This window comes from Crocuta crocuta, unplaced genomic scaffold, assembly GCF_008692635.1.
Source record: "Crocuta crocuta isolate KB4526 unplaced genomic scaffold, BGI_CrCroc_1.0 scaffold433, whole genome shotgun sequence".
Taxonomy (NCBI): domain Eukaryota; kingdom Metazoa; phylum Chordata; class Mammalia; order Carnivora; family Hyaenidae; genus Crocuta; species Crocuta crocuta.
In genome coordinates this window covers 2,715,880-2,734,559 of record NW_027530001.1, presented here as the reverse complement: position 1 = coordinate 2,734,559, position 18,680 = coordinate 2,715,880, and the positions used below count along the sequence as shown (strand labels likewise).

Genomic DNA, 18,680 nt, shown 5'->3' with positions numbered 1-18,680 from the left:
GGGGGAGAGACAATCAAGGAGATTCAGAAATGTGGAACCGCTCTCAATGGTGTCATTCACAGAGCCCCTGAGCGGAGCGTGGTGTTCATCAATGAGACAGTTCCCACACTCAGTGGGGCAGGGGGAGGATGAGACACAGAGCTGATGAAGGCTTGCGGACAATGAGTAGAGGAGGGAAAGTTCCATATGCCGTTGGCAGCCAAGCTACCGCCATGTCAGAGCAGGGGTCTCCTTCTAGTGCACATTCTGCTGTCATTTCGAGGTCCCAACCCATTCGACACAAGTGAGCAGAGTAAACCGCATCTGTAAAAGGTGTCGAAGTTATTCTGGCAGAAAACATCAGCAATTAGGTGATTTCTAAATAGTATTCTTTATTAAATTAATGATGCTTCCCATGCATTTCACTTTTATCTGTCTTTTCTCCTATCACCATGACATCCACCTGTTTTCTTCAGGCTCATGATTTGTATACAAGTCTTAAGAGACAAATAAAAACTGAAGCTGTAATATATCGGGTCACCATGAAAGCACTTTCAATTCTAAACATGTATCTCTAAAGGCAACTGATTAGCTTCAATTATCCAACATTTTTGAAAAGTGGAAGTTCTTCTACAGAGTCTGTAGAGACCACAAAAAGTCCTGACCCAAACCTCTTTAAGCTCCCAGCACAATAATAAAATTTAAAAGAAAAACGATCACACCTAATGGGGCGCCAGCGCCAGGCAAGGATCTAGTTAATAATTACTCAGAGGCCCCAGGGCGGCTCAGTCAGTGCAGTGGCCCACTTTGGCTCAGGTCATGATCTCACAGTTCATGAGTTCGAGCCCCACATCCAGCTTTCTGCTCTCAATGCAGAGTCTGCTTCGGATCCTCTGTCTTCCTCTCTCTCTGCCCCCACCCCACTCACGTTGTCGTGCTCTCGCGTTCTCGCTCTCTCTCTCTCAAATATAATAAAAACATTTTTAAAAAATCACTTAAAAGAGGCTGTGCGCCTGGCAGGCAGGTTGAGGGTACTGTGTCACAACTGAGTTCACAGTCTAATTCAAGAGCTAAAGAAAGGTTCCTGCAGGTAATCAGACTGCTCCAGGCAATGCCACCTCCACCAGCTCCTCCAGGAATGCACAAGTCAGAATGGAATGGAGTGGCCCTGGAGGGCTCCATGAGGAGACAGACCCAGAGCCGTAAAGGAAGTGCAGTATTTGTTTTGGCTGCAGGAGTTTACAGGGAACAGAAAAATGGCCCAGATAAAAAGATGGCGTGTGTGGACAGGAAGGAAGGCTGCATTGCCAGCACCTCGGCCCAGACATGGATATGAAAATAAAAGGAGAGGCCCGCAGCTGCCCTCTATTAATTCCTGAATTTAAGCAAAGGCAAGACTTCATATTGATTGCTAAGATTCCTTTTTTCCCCTAACAATTGGCTCTTTATACTTTCATCTGGCCTAAGAAAGAAAAATCTTTTGTCTAGGGTGCCATAGGTACAGGGCCGCCTCCAAATGAGAATACACTCTGACCTTTTGTGGCCCCTTCAAGCCCTATGATTCATGTTTCATAGAAAATATTGAGAAATATTCCATTAGAAATGAATTTGCTTTCACAGCATATTGTATGTTTCCTGTGTTTTTCTTCCTTCATTATCACCAAGGACATTCTCATGAAAACAAAGTCTTGTTTTTCCCCCCAGAGTAACCAGATTCTTTATATTGATTTGCTTTGACTCTCCAAACTGCCTTTTCGTGGCATCACAATGAGCTTCTGGTGTCTTTCTAGTGATGTCATAAATGTCCTATAGAGAAAAGCAGTGGGCTAACAAATTCAACTCCCAAGTCAAGAAGGCTGACGTCATATGGTGGAATTTCAGAGTTTCCAGGAAGGCCCCAAAACCAGCTCCGCTCCCTACTCCTAATCCCCTCCACTCCCAACAGCAATCCCTAACCCGCTGAAATAGTAGTGTTGAAAGAGCGAAGTTATTAAGCTGCCAGTTTCATCCATGGTACAAGCAATAGCTATGACTTCAAACTTTCCAGAAAGGCCACAACCAACACCCCCAAAAAACCACCTCCCCACCTGCTGGCTGGTGTTGAAAGACCACAACTGGAGCTTCATTCTCTTCATTCTAATCCCTAGTAAAACGCAAATGCTTCTTTCAGGAACCCCCCTTCCAACAGGTTTCCATTTCAGATCTTTCCCTACTAGGTTTTTAAAAGGTAAGCAAGAGAGGACGGCCTCCCGCATTACCAGGCCTCTCCCGCGGCACCCCTCCTCTTACAGCAGCTGCAGCTGGAGGCCCCACACCCAGAAGCTCAGCCCAACCCAAGTCTGGCCCAGTCCTAACTTCGGGCAGAAATAATTTCAGGAATTCTAAGTTAGTACTTCTATGTCACACTATCTTCTCTGAGTTCTGTTAAGAGGACATCTGTCTTATTCCAAAGACCCAGTCTCTACCACACGCTTTTGCTGCAAACCACCTCTACTACATCCCGGCCGTCTGAGAACTCAAACTGGTATCCTGCCCGGAATCCCGTTATTTTAGAATAGAAATCGACCTTGCTCTTGTCACATGCCCAAAGAGAACGGAGTCCTACTACTGCAGTTCCCTGATGTAGAGCCACAGAGCAAGGCAATAAAGGGCCTCCAGTCCAGACATACAAGAGGTGAAAACTCAACTCTGCCTCTTTTGAATTTTGTGTATTTAACCTCTGTGAGCCTCAGCCCCATGCATGCTCTCATATCCATTACATGAGGGAATACAAAGCATAGCCTAAGAGCTAAAATAAGTATTAGCAACAACAGGGATGTTAATCATAGTGAAAGGATAATAATGTTACAATTTGTGTTGGAATTTACAAATATATTGCCTATTACCACATTCTGTGTTGATACGCTCTACCCAACTGGAGAACATTCAATTACACTGGAACTCATCAGAAGGCTTATTTGTTGGGGGACGGGGCGGGGCCTATTACACAATGATGATAGTCCTGGGTCCGGATTCTAGGTTCCTTCTATAGCTCCTGCAGTTCATCCTGTTGCCCCAGGGCTTCCCAAGCCCTACCCCACCACTTGGTTTCCTGTCCCCTTTTCTCACATTCTATCCTGTGTCATTTCAATTAATTGGACCAGGTACCACCATGTCCCACATGCAGATAACCCCAGTAGCTGGGGGTTCAGAAGAGAACAAAGGATAGGAAGGCTGGGGAAGGCAAAGATAAATGGCTCCACAATTCTGCTTTAGTCAAAGGCATTTTTGAAATCACTGGAAGGGCTGTTAATGTCACTTATCTCAAAGTATCATCATGAATAAATACAATGCTCCAATTGTGAACACAGTGATACACTTGCGACATTCCCTGCAGATTACCACCAGTTACTGACATAAACTCAAAAAAAAGTGGGGGAGAGGCTAAATGAACACACACATACACACACACATACACGCACGCACAGTCCTTAGACACAGAACAATAAAAGCAGGTGGCATGAAAGAGTGGATTTCATATATGTTGATTTACTCAGCAATTTGCTTTTTATGGATTCTACTGCACACACTCAAGTTGTAGAGGAACACAGTCTACCTTCCAATTAATTCATGGGGCTCCAATGTTACCACGACGAGAAGCTCAAATTCTTTCTTACTGAACTGAAAATACCAGGTTCATTCTATGAAGGTGAAATGACATTTTATCTAATTTTTCTAGGGTGAATTTTTTTTAAAGACAGTGGATTATGAGGTTTTATTGGTGGGCGATATGTTTATTATGGAACTGCAAGTAGATAGAAGATTCTATATCATACTATTTTAAAATATTTATTTCCTCTCTTCTTTTACCTGAAGCTTCTTTGTATGATTCATCTCCAAAGCCTAGATTCAGTTTTTAAATGGTTTAGAACACCAAAGATCAATTTCAGGAACATAATGGTCAGAGAAATGCAATTGGTAAACATCATTAATAAAATGGTTAAGTCAATTCAGATTAAATGCAATTAAAACTCAGTAGGCTTGAATCTTTGAAAATATACTCATCTTTCCAAAAGTAAAAGCTCGTTTCCCAAATTTTATTCTTAGAGGTACAAAAACAGGTAGCAAAACCACAAAGCAGCATGCTCTGCTATTGAAGCAACAGAAAAATCCCCCTTTTACCATGCAGCTCATTATGAGAAACTAAAACTAAAGGGCATTTCTCTTCATTCATTTATATATTGGTGAGCAACTCCAGAAATTAAAAATAAGGCCTCTGGTCAGAGTCTAGTCCAATCAATAACCTAGTACTGAACTCTACTACGTGCCAATTTGCCATTTGCCCTATAATCCCAACTGCTGTCAAGAAGAGCGGTCACAAAAAGTGTCCTCAGGCACAGCAGAGTTTCCAGCTACCTACCGATCTGGATTGAGCATCCTACACGGACCTCCATATGGTTCAGAGTACCTAAGTCATTTCTGTCCAAAGTGAACTATAGAGAGGAGGCGCTGTATTACACAACTAGAAATTAAACGAAATGCCCTAGGAGCTGTACTTACAGAACTACACCCAAGGAGTGTCACCCTACGCCTGGAACTGATTTAGGGGACAAGATTCTGGACTCTGAGCTGATGCTGTACCGGAGAACTTGAGAGGGGGTATTTTGCATATGGAGGGACATAAATTACTAGGGGCAGAGAGGAGGTGGTGGCGAGCAGCTTTTGAAGACGGTCCCCAGTGACTCCCTCTCGCCGGTGTTCCCACCCTGTGCAATCCCCTTTCCCGAGTGGGCTGGACACGGGACTCCCCTCTTGCCCTCCAGCTGCTGCTGCGATGAAGCGAGCTGCCGCACGCCGAAGCCACTTAGCAAGGAACTGAGGGAAGCCTCCTGCCAAGAGCCCACAAAACCCTAAATCTTGCCAAAAACCACTCGAGCCAGCCTGGAGACAGACTGACCCTTGGACACGCCTTACAGTGACTGGGGCTCTGACCCACACCTGGATTTCAGGCTCTCGAGAGGCCTGGGGCCGTGGGACACAGCGAAGCTGTGCCTAAATCCCTGACCCACGAAAACCTGAGATACTCAATGTTGTTGTTCTACGCCACTAAATTTTGGAATAATCTGTTAATCGGTAACTAATAACAGACAACACAGACTTTACCTCTAAAAACATCATCTGGTTAGCATCACAATATGTATTTGAAACTTTTATCTACTTTGAACAAGTTCGTTTTCTCAATTGAGAAGTTAAAGTCTTTCAAACTCTTAAAATGTTCCAAATTCCATAATATATTAAGATACGGCAAGCTTTCCCAAATTAAATGAATTCACTTAAAAGCCAAGAAAATACTAGAGGCATTTAATTTTTGTCCCTTATACATCACAGGGCTGTATCGGCATTAAGAAGACTCTATCTCACAGAAAGATAAAAAAGATTTTTTAAAAATCCAAGATAAATTTTACTTCCGGAAAAGAACATGCAGACACAAAGAAAACCTGACTTCCTTAAAACAATAAATAAAGAAGAAAACCCCTTTGATTAGAAGGCTTACAAAAACTTCCTTACCTTGAATGCACTGAAGTGTTCCATCCTCTGCTCTTATTGTAAAAGTCTCACCTGGATTAACTTGAACGAGAATGACCTGCCAAAATAACACATTAAACTCAATTTAATACTAGAGCATCTGGGGTTTTTCTTCAACAGTCTTATTACTTCAATTTATGTACTAGACAGGAAGTATGTAGCACGGAATCCTGTACAAACACAAAACTTAGGATATGTCTTAGAGCTGGTTCAAATTTTAAGGGTGGGGTGAGAGTACATGTCTTTGAATTTAGCCAAGTGAATTCTCCTGTGTTGGTTACGATGTTATGTACCTAAAATGTCATTTTTTTTCTTTCACTAATTTAGAAATAACAGATAAAGAAGAAAAAAGACCAGAAACTAGACTTCTAAAGGAAAATGGCACAGAGAAATATCGTTCTGGCCTAACACTACTGCATATTGCTCCCAAGTGTCCATTACTGACCTGGGTTATAGGATTCTACTGTGTAAAAAAAGAAAGCAATTTATAAGAAAAATGTTTGGAGAATAAAGTGTCCGTGTATAAGGTCCAGAAATAATAATACACACTATGAAATAAACGAATGATCTTACAAACCAGCCTCAAACTCTCAAAGTTTTAAATCTATTAACTAAATGTCAGTGAACATAAATATTTAATATTAGTAGACAACGTCCAAGACTAGACAAAGCACAGCAATGGTAACGTATGTTCTTCCAAGAGCCTTACAGTTTTAGTTCTCACCTGGTTCCTTTAGGTAACAAAAGAAAAAGGATCACTAATTTATATCTACATACAAATTAAAAGATGTAATTCAAGCTTAAAAACTGTCCTTGAGAATCACCATGGGCAAGGTTAACACTACTCAAATAATTACCGTACATTTCTGGAAACTGGAAGGATGTCAGTGTCATATTCATCTTATAGCTCTGCTAGCAAGGCTTGTCCCTCCCTGCAATGAAACTATCAAGCACACCGTTCCGTCTGTCAGTAATAAGCTTCCCATTCTCCTTCACTGCCTACCACCCATCTTCAGCTTTGTCTGACCAGCTAATGCCTATTCATTCTTGTCAGCTTAAGAAGTATTATCTGCTGGGGTGCCTGGCAGGCTCAGTCAGTGGAGCATTGTTACTCTCGATCTTGGGGTTGTGGGTTCGAGCCCCACGTGGGGTGTAGAGATTACTTAAAAATAAAATCTAAAAAAAAAAGCAAAGAAAAGTGGCTTCTGCCTCTCAGGACAGGTTGGGTCTCCCACCATATGTTTTCGGGCACACACACACCTCTATTCCTTCCTAGAATTTAGAACTGCAATTCATTAAGCTATTATTTTAGGGTCTGTCCTTCCCTCTTTAACACTGGCTCTAGAAGGACAAGGTCTGGCAGGAAAGAAGTACTCAAAACTGTACCTGGCATAGAATAAATATGTGCTTGAATACTATTTCTACTGAAGGAATACTGAAAATAAAGGAAAACGATCGCAAACAATTATTTTAACCTAGAAATTGAGCTTTCATAATGTTCAACCTAGACAGTCAACATTATTTACTGTATGTACCATAATTTATGTTTTGTAAAAATGTTGGAGATCAAAGCTATTTCATCTTTAAAACCTAAACCTTTAATATCCATGTATTTTGCTTCTTCTAATAGTTCACCACAGAAGACACTGCTGGGATATTATAATTATTTAAATCAGGAACTACATTAACTGGAGAAAACAAGATCCTTCAAGGAAAAGCAGTCCAAGTTTCATCCCTGGTGCTTCTCATTATCTTGAATTGTAACGGTGGTTTCAGGGCAATTTATTTTTCCTGTACAGTAACTGTGTCAATAATCTTTCAGTCTTAAGTATTCAAATTCTCACCAATGTAAACACACTGTGCCCTTTTAAGAACTCAAAAGGAAATCCCTTCAGATCTCTATACAGATATTAAAACATTTCAATTGCTTTTTTGAAACCGAGCTTTTAAAGTCATTCTTAACACGAAAATAGTTTTGATTTAACTTTATTTTCACATAAACATAGACCATAACTTGACTACAATGGAATAAAAAAAAGACACTCCAACAAAGAAAGTTCTCTGCGTCTTTTTAGAAGTCCTTAGACCGATTCCAGCATCGCTGTAATACAGCAGAAACCATTTCTTGTGTGGAACGTCTCAGTATAAGACCTATACTATATGCCCGTAGAATTAATGAGTTGGAGGGAAAAAAAAAAAAATCAAAGGACACCAAGATTCTGCCCCAGATATTCTCCGACAATCCCTGATTCAAGTACTCTCTTCCCACTACTCTCAAAACTGTCAGATAGCATGTCCCAAAGGCTGGTTCTCAAAGTACAATTCACCAGTATTATGGAAAGTCCCGGGCAAGAAAAGGGATTTCTGAATTGGGGTATGTTCCAGATGCCGTCACATTACCTGCTTTTCACACTGCATGAAGGGTGGAACAGTTCTTAGCGGTCATGGACACCAGGCCACAATTCAAGGAATGGCCCTGAGGCACCCAGCCTCCAAAAGCTATTTATGCCGTCGGCTCTCTCTGCTTACGGAGGCCAATTCCTGACCCCCACCCGGCTTCTTCAGGGAGAAAGATGATAGGTAAAGAGCTTTTAAGCATCCTACTAAAATACCACTCTTCAAATGTTTAGTTCCTGTAATTTTCCCTGCTGCTGGGTTGCTATGGCAACCAGATTATAAATCTACCAAGTTACCTCAGAAACCAGGCAAATCACCTGTGTCCCAATATCAATTTTTCTTAGAGCTAAAGTCATTATTGGACCAAGCTGCATTCATCTTGGCATGGAGTTATTATAAAAGAAAGCATTTTATTATCCTGGGGCCAACTGACCACCTTGCTGTTTTCACTGTCAATAAAGGAGAGAGAAAAAAGTTTTGACACACACCAGCCCAGTGATCTGTCCCTGACAACAGACATGAATGAGACGCCAGCAGCCTTGCCTTGCATCACCCACAGCCTTGAGGAGCATGAGTCACACCCTGGCAGGCTCCCTGGCGCTTAACCTTTCCTATCATAGCAGCCTCCCTTTCCCTTTCTCTCTCTCTCTCTCTCTCTCTCTGCCCTCCTCTTTCTCTCTCTAGCCACAATGCAGACAGACATAACTATTCCAAGTTCTCAGAAATGCATAACGTAAAACATCCTACCACTGCCCAAACGTCATCGTTTTTCGTCCACTCACTAAGCATTTCCTGCTTTTCTGAAGTCAGCATTAAAACAATTCATGCTGCATTCATTCTGTGTCTTGTCAGAGGAGGGAAAAGAGGGGGGAGAGGGAGACAAAGAGAGAGAGTAAGAGAAAGAGAGAGAGAGATTTTAACCACTGATAGATTCTTTGTCCCCAGAGATGTTAAAACAGAACCATGTTAATCAAATCACAAGAGCATACTTCGGGCTACCCTGGCTTCATCAGATCAGTCTCCGAGCCACTAGGGCTACAGGAACCAAGCAGCCTAAAATAACCAGAGGCACGTTTGTCAAACATTAATGAAACCTAAGTAACCAATCTTCCAAAACCTTAAACAATAAAACAAGAGGGAGAATTAATATCATTCAGTAAAAGGCTAGACAGCATCGTGACAGAGTTGTGCCCGACAAGAGCGCTGAAAAAGGTGTTCACAGACCTCTCCTTCAAAGGTATAAATCGAACTAGGTTTCTTGCCCAGTAGATGAGGTAAAGGAAAGCTATTTTTGCCGTTTAAATTGTGGGTGGCTGGGGGCGCCTGGGTGGCTTAGTCGGTTAAGCGTCCGACTTTCGCTTAGGTCATGATCTCGCGGTTCGTGGGTTCGAGCCCCGCGTCGGGCTCTGTGCTGACTGCCAGCTCAGAGCCTAGAGCCTCTTTCGGTCTGTGACTCCCTCTCTCTCTGACCCTCCCCTGCTCACGCTGTCTCTCTCTCTCTCCTAGAAATAAATTAAAAAAACATTAAAAAAAATAAATAAATTGTGGGTGGCTGATTAACCAGACCAATGCCTAAGATTACTGCTGGAGGCAAGTTCCCAACGTAGGCCTCAAGTAACAAATGACCAGCCCGCTGACCGCCGTGTGTGTCCATCACAAAAGCCCCTTCTGGGAGAATGGTACTGACTGACCAAAGATGGATCATTACATCTGCAGCTTCCTTACAAGTTAAATCCAATCCCTGGACCATGAAGATGAAAACTGTGCTAGGAGAGGGGATCTCGTTTCATTTCTGGAGCTTTCTTCATTTGCCATACTCTGTGAGGCTGGTCTTAACTTGCTCTTAACAGTTTTATGTGTAAATGAACACTTGAAACTTGGAGCCAGCATTTACGATTATTCAACAGATATCTTTGGGGGTGGGGGGGGGATGATACAACCTAAAAGCTGCAGAAGAGCTCCATGTGAGGAATGATTCTATCCATGAATATCTAATAACTTTGAAAAAATGACTTCTGCTGTTTCAGATTCTGTGTCTCCCTCTCTNGTCTACATGAGAGGAAAAGCAGCACTTTTTTCTAGATTCTCTCTCTCTCTCTCTCCCTCTCTTCCTCCCTCCCTCCAGATTCCTAAACTCCAGAGAAGTCCTGGCAAAGCTCCACCCAGGCATCATTTGTTTTCCGAGTCCCCTCTTTTGGCTCCGAATCAGGAAAAGGGAAAAGATGAGCTGCAAATAACCAATAATTATCTTTGTGGGAATGATATACACAAAGAAAATGTCCCAGGATTAAAATGTGACAGGTAAAATAGAAATGTACTCGAAGAGGCTACAGAAGTATTGATTGCCTCATCTGCTCACCTGTCCAACCTAGAGCCTGAAAGCAAAGCTGGCAGGAAAAACACATACAAGACCAGGAAGTCTCCAAAAGTACTTACACACTGGGTCAAGGCACAGGGACATGCATGGGATGTGAAGCTGGAGCCTGGTCTGTAACACTGATATGACAGTCTTGATTTGTTTCTTCCTGAGCTTTAGAACTCGTTCGGGTAATTTTTTTTTCTTTTTTACATTTTAATACCCAGTGTGGGGCTTGAACTTACAACCTCAGGAGATCAAGAGTCAGAAGCTCTATGGACTAAGCCAGCCAGGCATCCCAGACTTGTTCAGTTTAAAGCAAGGAGCAGGAATATTTCAGTGCTCCAAAATTTTCAATGGTTTGATTTCTTCAAAGAATGGCAGGTTCAAAAGTTGTCTTCCTCATCGATGATTACATAGCTCTAAAATTAATTCAGCATGATGCAGGCTACTGTAGCAACTCTTTTTAACAGCTTTTTTCCTACAACGATTAAACCCCTGTGGTCTGCCAGATAGGTATTACTAACAAAACTATATAGGTGGGGAAACTGAGGCTTAAGGAAAGTAAATAACTTGTCTAAAGTCACAAAACTACAAAATGACAGAGTAAGCACTGGAATCCAGCCCCATCTGACCAAAATGGACGCTCTTCTCTTCTGACACATGCATTCCCCGCTCTAATAGCTGTGGGCTTCACAAAGTCAATTCTTCATGAAGATACTTTATACTTTAATAAATAGCTATAAGGAGAGAACTCACTTAACTGGGTCAAAGGCGTGTCTCCAAGACATGATCTGAGGACAAGATCTCTTCTAGGAAATCTAAGCCCACTCCCTGAGCCAGGGCCCATAATTCCCAATATGGCAGTTAGAAAACCTTAACTAACAACAAACAGTTGTTTTTATACTTAGCAAGATTTATTCTCATAAAGTCCTTGTCAAGTCTTTGAATTCCCCTAGAATCCTAAGATGAACCAAGGAGCTAATGACTGACTATCACGATCACTAGATGCCACTTCTCATGGGCCAATAGAAGGCATAAGAAAAATAAGATGACTCCTGGGAAGACTGGAACCCAGTTTCCAGGTTTCCCAGTCATCTGTGATTAACAAAAAAAGACAGGAATGGATTAACAGGTAACCAAGGGAAGAGAAATCAAATCGAGGAGACATGTTTATACACTGAAATTATGCCAGTGCCTGCTGAAACTACACACATTCAAAAGAGTTTAGTAAGTCCATTTCATAAAACAAGCGTCCTCAGAAGAATTACTACTGTATCTCTGTTAATTTAACAAGTATCAATGAGTGGCCAGAATGGGTTGGGCATTCCTCCAGGCACTGGGAACAGAGCCTTAGACAATACAAAGTTGTGCCCACCTCAGGCTGACAAACAGAACTTACATGGGATGAGGAAGGGTGGGGGGTGGGTTGTGTTTAAGCAAAAAATAAAACCTTTATAGATAGTGTTAAGGGCTATAAAGAGAATACAATGGCAGCTTGTAAGAAGTCATACATTTCTACTCTCTTTAATTGTATACTGCCTTGAATAAAGAGATTCTATTACAAAAAGAGCTGCTGTTTGCTAAGAATAAAAATACAGCCTTAACTTAAATGGAAAAAATGCAAAATGTAATATAGATGGCCAAAACTAGGTTAAAAGCCTCTTTTAAGAGAGCCACAAATGCCAGAGTCTAAGGTTTCAACTACAGGACTTTCAAGATAAAAACCAAGAATATAAAAGACCAAAATTCTATGCAAGCTTAAGTATAGTTTTTCCCTGGCTGAAAGTAACAGCCCCCAAATATCTTTGAGCATTTGAGGCACCATAATGTTTACTTAAATAATTTTCTTTCATTTTAATAAATAAACTTTTCACACTGTTTTTCAGTGCCAAAAAGTAGAATGCTTCTTCCTTTAGTTGAAAATTATGTCCATGGAGATCAAAATTTGGTTCTTGTCATCACTACTTCAGGGTTAATGCTTGTCAAAAATGTCCATCAGGTGAGATACAACCCCTCCTACCCCTCAATTCCAGCCACACACCCCATTGCCCACAGGCTGGGCTCTGACTACACGGATAGAGAATGGGCAGTTCAGACCGCTTTTCACCCACCAGCCCTACCATGAAAGTGCTTTGCACACGGAATCTAAAATGTCCCCCGCCATTAAGATCTAGCTTCCTCATGCTCAGAAAGAGCGATGTGATCCACACTGACGTGTTAATTCATGTCATGCATGTCTGGTAGGCTATGCATTGAACCTAAACAAACAACTCTACCATCGGAATCTCAAGGCCAGGGGCACCTGGGTGGCTCAGATGGTTGAGTGTCCGGCTTCAGCTCAGGTCATGATCCCGCAGTTTTTGAGTTCCAGCACCATGTCGGGCCCTGTGCTGACAGCTCAGAGCCTGGGGCCTGCTTCGAATGCTGGGTCTCCCTCGTTCTCTGCCCCTCCCCCGCTTGCATTCTGTCTGTCCTTCTCTCTTTCTCTCTCAAATATCAACAAACATTAAAAAAAAGAAGAAGAATCTCAAGGCCAGTTCAGTGAAGAAACAGATTTAACTGCCTATATTCCCAAGATTCTAATATTTTTAAGCCTATTTCAATATTGGCCATGTCATTCATTGAACACTGTTCTTCCCCCATGAAGATGTAATCAAGAAATAATGTACCCAAGGGGAATATCCTCATCCTTATAAGTGACAGGAAATCAGTGCCTGATATTCTAGAGTTAACTCTTCTAAATTACTATGCGTCTTCAATTGTTTAAAACTAGCACTCCTAGTGCCTGGTATCTTATGCCCACTAACATAAAACCAGAAATGAATTCAAAGAGGTCTTATTTTAGGGATTTGGAAGGATTTTACGGAACAGAGGGGGCTTCCCTTCCCCACCACTACACAGCATGTTATCACTTATTCAGCCCTTGACTTTCCATTGATCACACTTATTTAACATCGATGCCCAATGCTATTATTATGTAAGCCCTGATTTTTCAAAAGCATTATTTGCTGGGTAGTTACCATGTGCCAGGCATGTTATAAAGCACTGATGATTCCAAGACAAGAAAGATGACATCCTACTCGTTTGTGTGTTGGTGCAAGGGTAGAAAATATAATGAACGGTAATAAAATCAGACTATGTGCTACAAAGAGCTATGAATATGAAAGCTGAAGGAAGCATGGAGAAATCAGGGAATGCTAAGTTGGGAGTGACATTTAAAGCAGAAGTGAGAGATTGCAAGTGGATAAGCAAATGAACAATCACACACAAGCAAATGCATGAGGCCTGGACAGCAGGATGTGTTCAGACTTCCGACGTGGCCATAATGGCATATGCAGAGAACAGAGGGGTAAAGGTGAGACTGCAGAGCAGGGCCACCTAGGGAAAGTCTTTGTTCGCCCCACTTAAAAGTCTGGACTTTCTCCTGTGAGCAGTAGAACTCCTCCATGGGAAAGCAACATTACTAGATTACTCTGATAGCAGTGAGGACCTCAAACTGATACGGAAGACACTGGGCACATGGAGACCAGTAAAGAGGTTAATGAAACATCCACCTGGGACATCATTCAGGGATTAAGCTGTTCAAAGTTTAAGTTTTCAAAAACAAATGCTGGTTTAACCTTTAAATATGGCTAGCCAGGTCACGAGGTCTGCTGCAGACACTTTCTGCCCCACCTCTTTACCAACACTGAACTCTCTTAAGATGACGGAGGTATTATAGTAAGCTCTATGGTTTTGCAAGCCAGAACTACTTCCATTTTTCCTACTTCCTGTCACTCTAGTTCGTTCTCTGTGATTCTGCCACTTCCACATCGACCCCGCTCTCATTGATGGGCATCCACAGTCCACCCGTCTTGTGCCTCCTCCTCCCCAACTTGTTCTGTCCTTTATTTCTTCTCGTTGGTTCTTGGGTTTTACTCTAAAAAGCTAAGCCCCAGAGTGTTCAACTGCCATCCTGGCATCCCTTTATTTCCAGTCACCTCATCAAGCAGGCATAACAGATAAGGTGGTTTGTGCACCATAAGAAAAGGACGACTAGTAGGACTGGTAAAATACTGGGAAACAGATAGAATTAGGTGTCAAAGGAGAACCATGACTCATTGTCAAGGGCCCAAAGTGAATCATCTCCCCAAAACATCTACTTTCTGATTCCTAAATATTTCCATTTCAAACCAGTCCATTCGTTTTTTAAATCTTGAAGTTAAAGTTTGCCTCTCGTCATATTGTACATACACAAAAAGATTTGAAGAATAAGTTAAGGACTCAGAATTTTAGATAAAACCATATCACGTACAATGCCATCTTTAAATTACAAAAACCAATCGTAAACAATTTTAAGATTAAAAAAAGTAATTACACAATGGCACATATTTCTTCTACATGTTTAAGTGTCTCTTCCTGCCATACTGTATGTTGAGGTAAAACTGGATGGAACTCAGGCCACAGCTGTCTTCTAAATAACAGGCTAGCGTGTAAATATTGAGTAGTTAAGTCACTCTCTGCTCACCTTCTTTTAATTTCAGCCCTTTTTTGACCTAGTAGTGTAAAAATCAACCAAGATAACCAAGCTGCCAATGAGAAGAGCAAATCAGATAGATGGCACTTGAGTCCAGCTACACAAGGCACTTAACATTTCTAGCCCTGTAGTTCCTCACTCATACACAAGAGAGGGAGAGGGAGAGGCAGGGGGAGGGAGAGGGAGGGGGAGAGAGAGAGAGAATACCTCATATTATTTGCAATTAAGGAAAAGAGCAACCCTAATACACCCCTGGTACAAGGCTTACACATTGTATGTGCTCAATAAATAACTAGTAATGCTTCTTTATCTTCAACTTTCTACCAGTGACAAACCTTTAAGAAAAAAAAAATGTGGCNTAAAAAAAAAAAAAAAAACCTAAAACCAACCAATTCTCACCTTTGCCCAGATTTTGTTTGAGAAACTCTCTGGCTTTCCTTAAAAGTTCACCTCCCAACTCATCTGCATTCCGGTGTCTGTTCGGCTTCCGTGGTCTCAGGCAATAATGGTGAATTTGGAATCCATTCACAGAAGTTCGAAAATCTAAGCCCTTTACATCTACAAAATGGTTTGAATTACTTGGAAATGCATCTAATTAAGATTATCATAATGAAAATCAGCAATAAAAAATAAAATAACACCACCGTACGTGGAAATTTCCTAGTAACTGTTCAGAACTCCAGAAGACCCTTTTCTGACCCATAAGCTGCCTTCTCAAACACACAGAATTAAACTTGGCCACATTCTCCAAGGAGCATCAGGCATTTGCCTTTTTAAACACTTAAGCAAGTAGCCTGAGAGGTTATCCACCATACATTCCAGGAAAACAGAATAATACAGCTGGACACTTAAGACCATTAAAAAGTTTAAAGAAACTGTCCAGATTTAAGGTTTCAGACAAACAGACTGAAAACACTCTTCAAAAATGTAATGCTTTAAGATTTTCCTTTCTAGATCTTAGTTATCAGAGTTTTGTAAGCAACTGTTGGAAAGCTCAGAGCATTTGTACTCTTGGTTGGAATGATGATATCCCTGAGTGCAGACACATACTGATCTGTACAAATGAACAGCTTATTCCAATCCTTCCCTCATTCTGCACCGAGTCCAAATTCAGGACTGACACTAGTCTCTGCAGACAACAGAGGAAAAATGTGACAAAGATTTTCCAGCCAGCCCCTCCGCTCCTCCTCGCCGCTCTCAGCACATACGAGTACACAGCAGATTCAATGCACGGCTCTAATTCGGGGCCAGTTCATGCACCAATGACATCAGTGCAGGATAATGAGCCAAGTTTAAACTCCATCTGGGACAAATAATGTCCAGGCGCACTGTGACTTCTTTTGTTTATATACACTGACTAAATATGTCTTGGTGGTAAATGAACTAACTCTTAAGATTTATTTCCCAAGGCCTCCAAAACAATATTCTGCACCCCTGAAGCAACTCCCTGCCTCCAGTTCTCTTTCCAAGGCTATGCGTAAGTGATTTTTAACAGAACACATGATTTTGAAACATATAATTAACATCTTGAGGAGAGACAGAGTCCAAGCAGCCCTTCATCAATCTGAAACAAAGAAACTGAGGAACTGACTAGCAAATGGGTGCGGTATCACGGCTTGTGGTACAAATACTGCAGGACACTTAATTCTGTATTCCCTCCGAGAACGAGAATTAGCAGAGGTGAGAGATCTAAGGAATGCTCATGGAGCAGAGTGGCCATTTTCTTTCTCTTTGAAGAATAAACTTAGGGTGTTTTCTTCTTGCAGTTTTGACATTAGTTAAGGGGAACAATCATAAATTCAGAATGGAAAACAATCTAATAGATTCAAGTCTTGCAATAAGTTGTTAGAGTTCTTCAGACACAAAAACTGTGCCTCTGGGGTGATGTAATTTTTGAATGAAAATGAAAGGCGGGGCTTGGGAGAAGAAGGCAGACAAAAAGGTCATCTCCATGCTCCCATGGCAAGCCTCCCAGGGACAAGGAACCCCTGCTTCCCTTCTTTGGTCACCACAGTCTCTCCCCACAGCTGCGGGCCCCAGAGGGAACCACACCCCTGCTGCAAATCTCAGAGAAAGAACCATCCCCCTAAGGAAAGAGGGGCCCTGGTGACCTGGGCCTCAGATGACTTCACTCCCAATTCCTCCTCCAAACACAACTCGTACCTCCGGGCCTCAGACACCACCACTACCACGTGGCCTGCAAGGTTCAGAAACTCCAGATCCAGAATCAATGCCACCTTCCAGAGCTAATGTGAAGATCATAAAAGATATTGTATAAGGTAAGAGGAATACTCTTCCCAATGAACTTTATCATGGACAAGGGGCCGAACTCGGTCCCAGGTCTCTCCCAACTGTTTACCTGAACAAGACAATGAGATATGCCTAACCTGAGCAACTCCAACCTTTTTGAAAGGTAGGTTCTAAATGGATTCAAATCCGGCTGCAGGTACTTAACTTTCCTTGTCACCGGTTCTGTCTGTAAAAATGATCAGCACCTTACAGGGTGTATGATTTCTGGATGAAATGATGTCTATAAGCGCCCAGCACCATTCCCAGCACCTTGGAAGCCCATTATCACTCCCTCCCTCCACCACAGAGGGAACAAAGAAATCAAAATTATCAAAAGCCATTCTTTGCAACAACTCAGCTTACTGCCCACTAAGAACCACTGGACTAAAGGACTAAACATGGAGACCACAAGCCTTCTGGTGATCAGCAAGCTCACAAAGTAACATTTAAGTTTGAAGTAAATGCCAAAAACTCAGATACTCGGAATTCTTTCAATGTCGAATATCTGACCTTTAGTGAATCTTTCACATTAAGGCACTGAAATCGCTGGAAGAGGCCAACTTACAGAATCTTTTATCCTAATACTTGCCCCTTGGTGTTGGGAGTAATTGTTACTGAAGGAGCCTCTGCTTCGATCCAAAGGTGGAGCACATAGCTGGTGCAGTGTTCCTGAGGAGCACTCTCTCCTAAAGAGAGGCACTTCAAAGTCCCAAGGCAGCTTGTAGAAGCAATGATNCAGTTGAGCGTCCAACTCTTGGTTTTGGCTCAGGTCATGATCCCAGGGTTGTGGATGGAGCCCTAAGTCAGATTCCACACTGAACGTAGAGACTACTTAAGATTCTCTCTCCTTCTCCCCATCCCTAGCTCGTGCTCTCTCTCTCTCTCAAACAAGTAAATAAACAAACAAGAGAAAATGGAGACTCCTGAGAAGTCAATTGGATGTGAACCCCCATCTATTAAAGGATAATGTCCCCCATCACCCAACAGCACCCTCAATGGATCCGTTGGGTCTTTAAAACAGGTATTATTCACAGACAGGGTATATAGAAGCCTAAGGTCTGACTTCCCATCACAGCACCCAAAAGAAAAATATGGATGGCATTCCTTTGTAATTCCTAGTATATTCATATTTTATATTACTTTTATTTTCAGTCATGACTAAAGTCACCAAATAAGTTATAAATAAAACAGTCATTCTAAAATGATGCTTTTCATATGGACTTTTTGCAAGGTAATGAGAAGAAAGATGGGTCTCATATAGACCATTCTGGCAACGCAAAACAAAAATTAAAGTGGGGAAATCAGGAAAGATGTACGAGGTACAAGACTCTGGCTGCTTCAGTGACCCAAAACATCACTAACCAAACACATGCTTCAGTGTGTTATGGTTTCTCCCATGAGCTAGAACTCAATATTCCAATACAAAGACCAAAGAAAATTTCTATCTGAAGCAGTTATACACTTCAGTCACTGCTGAATTTTTCTAACTACTCAGAAAACACAGGAACATTTTAATGATACCTCTTAAAAATTAAGTCATGTAACAAAACTAGGGAATAAGCACAAGTCCATTAC

General features: G+C 41.8%; 1 protein-coding gene across 2 annotated transcripts in view; it reads right to left on the bottom strand.

The window, feature by feature from the left end:
- FNDC3B (fibronectin type III domain containing 3B) overlaps positions 1–18,680 on the bottom strand; it is a 300,883-nt gene that overhangs the window by 250,501 nt on the left and 31,702 nt on the right. For both annotated transcript variants that reach the window (XM_077763679.1, XM_077763678.1), the window contains exon 3: positions 5,527–5,602. In XM_077763679.1, coding sequence (XP_077619805.1) covers positions 5,527–5,602 — 76 coding nt within the window. The remainder of the gene's footprint in view (positions 1–5,526; positions 5,603–18,680) is intronic.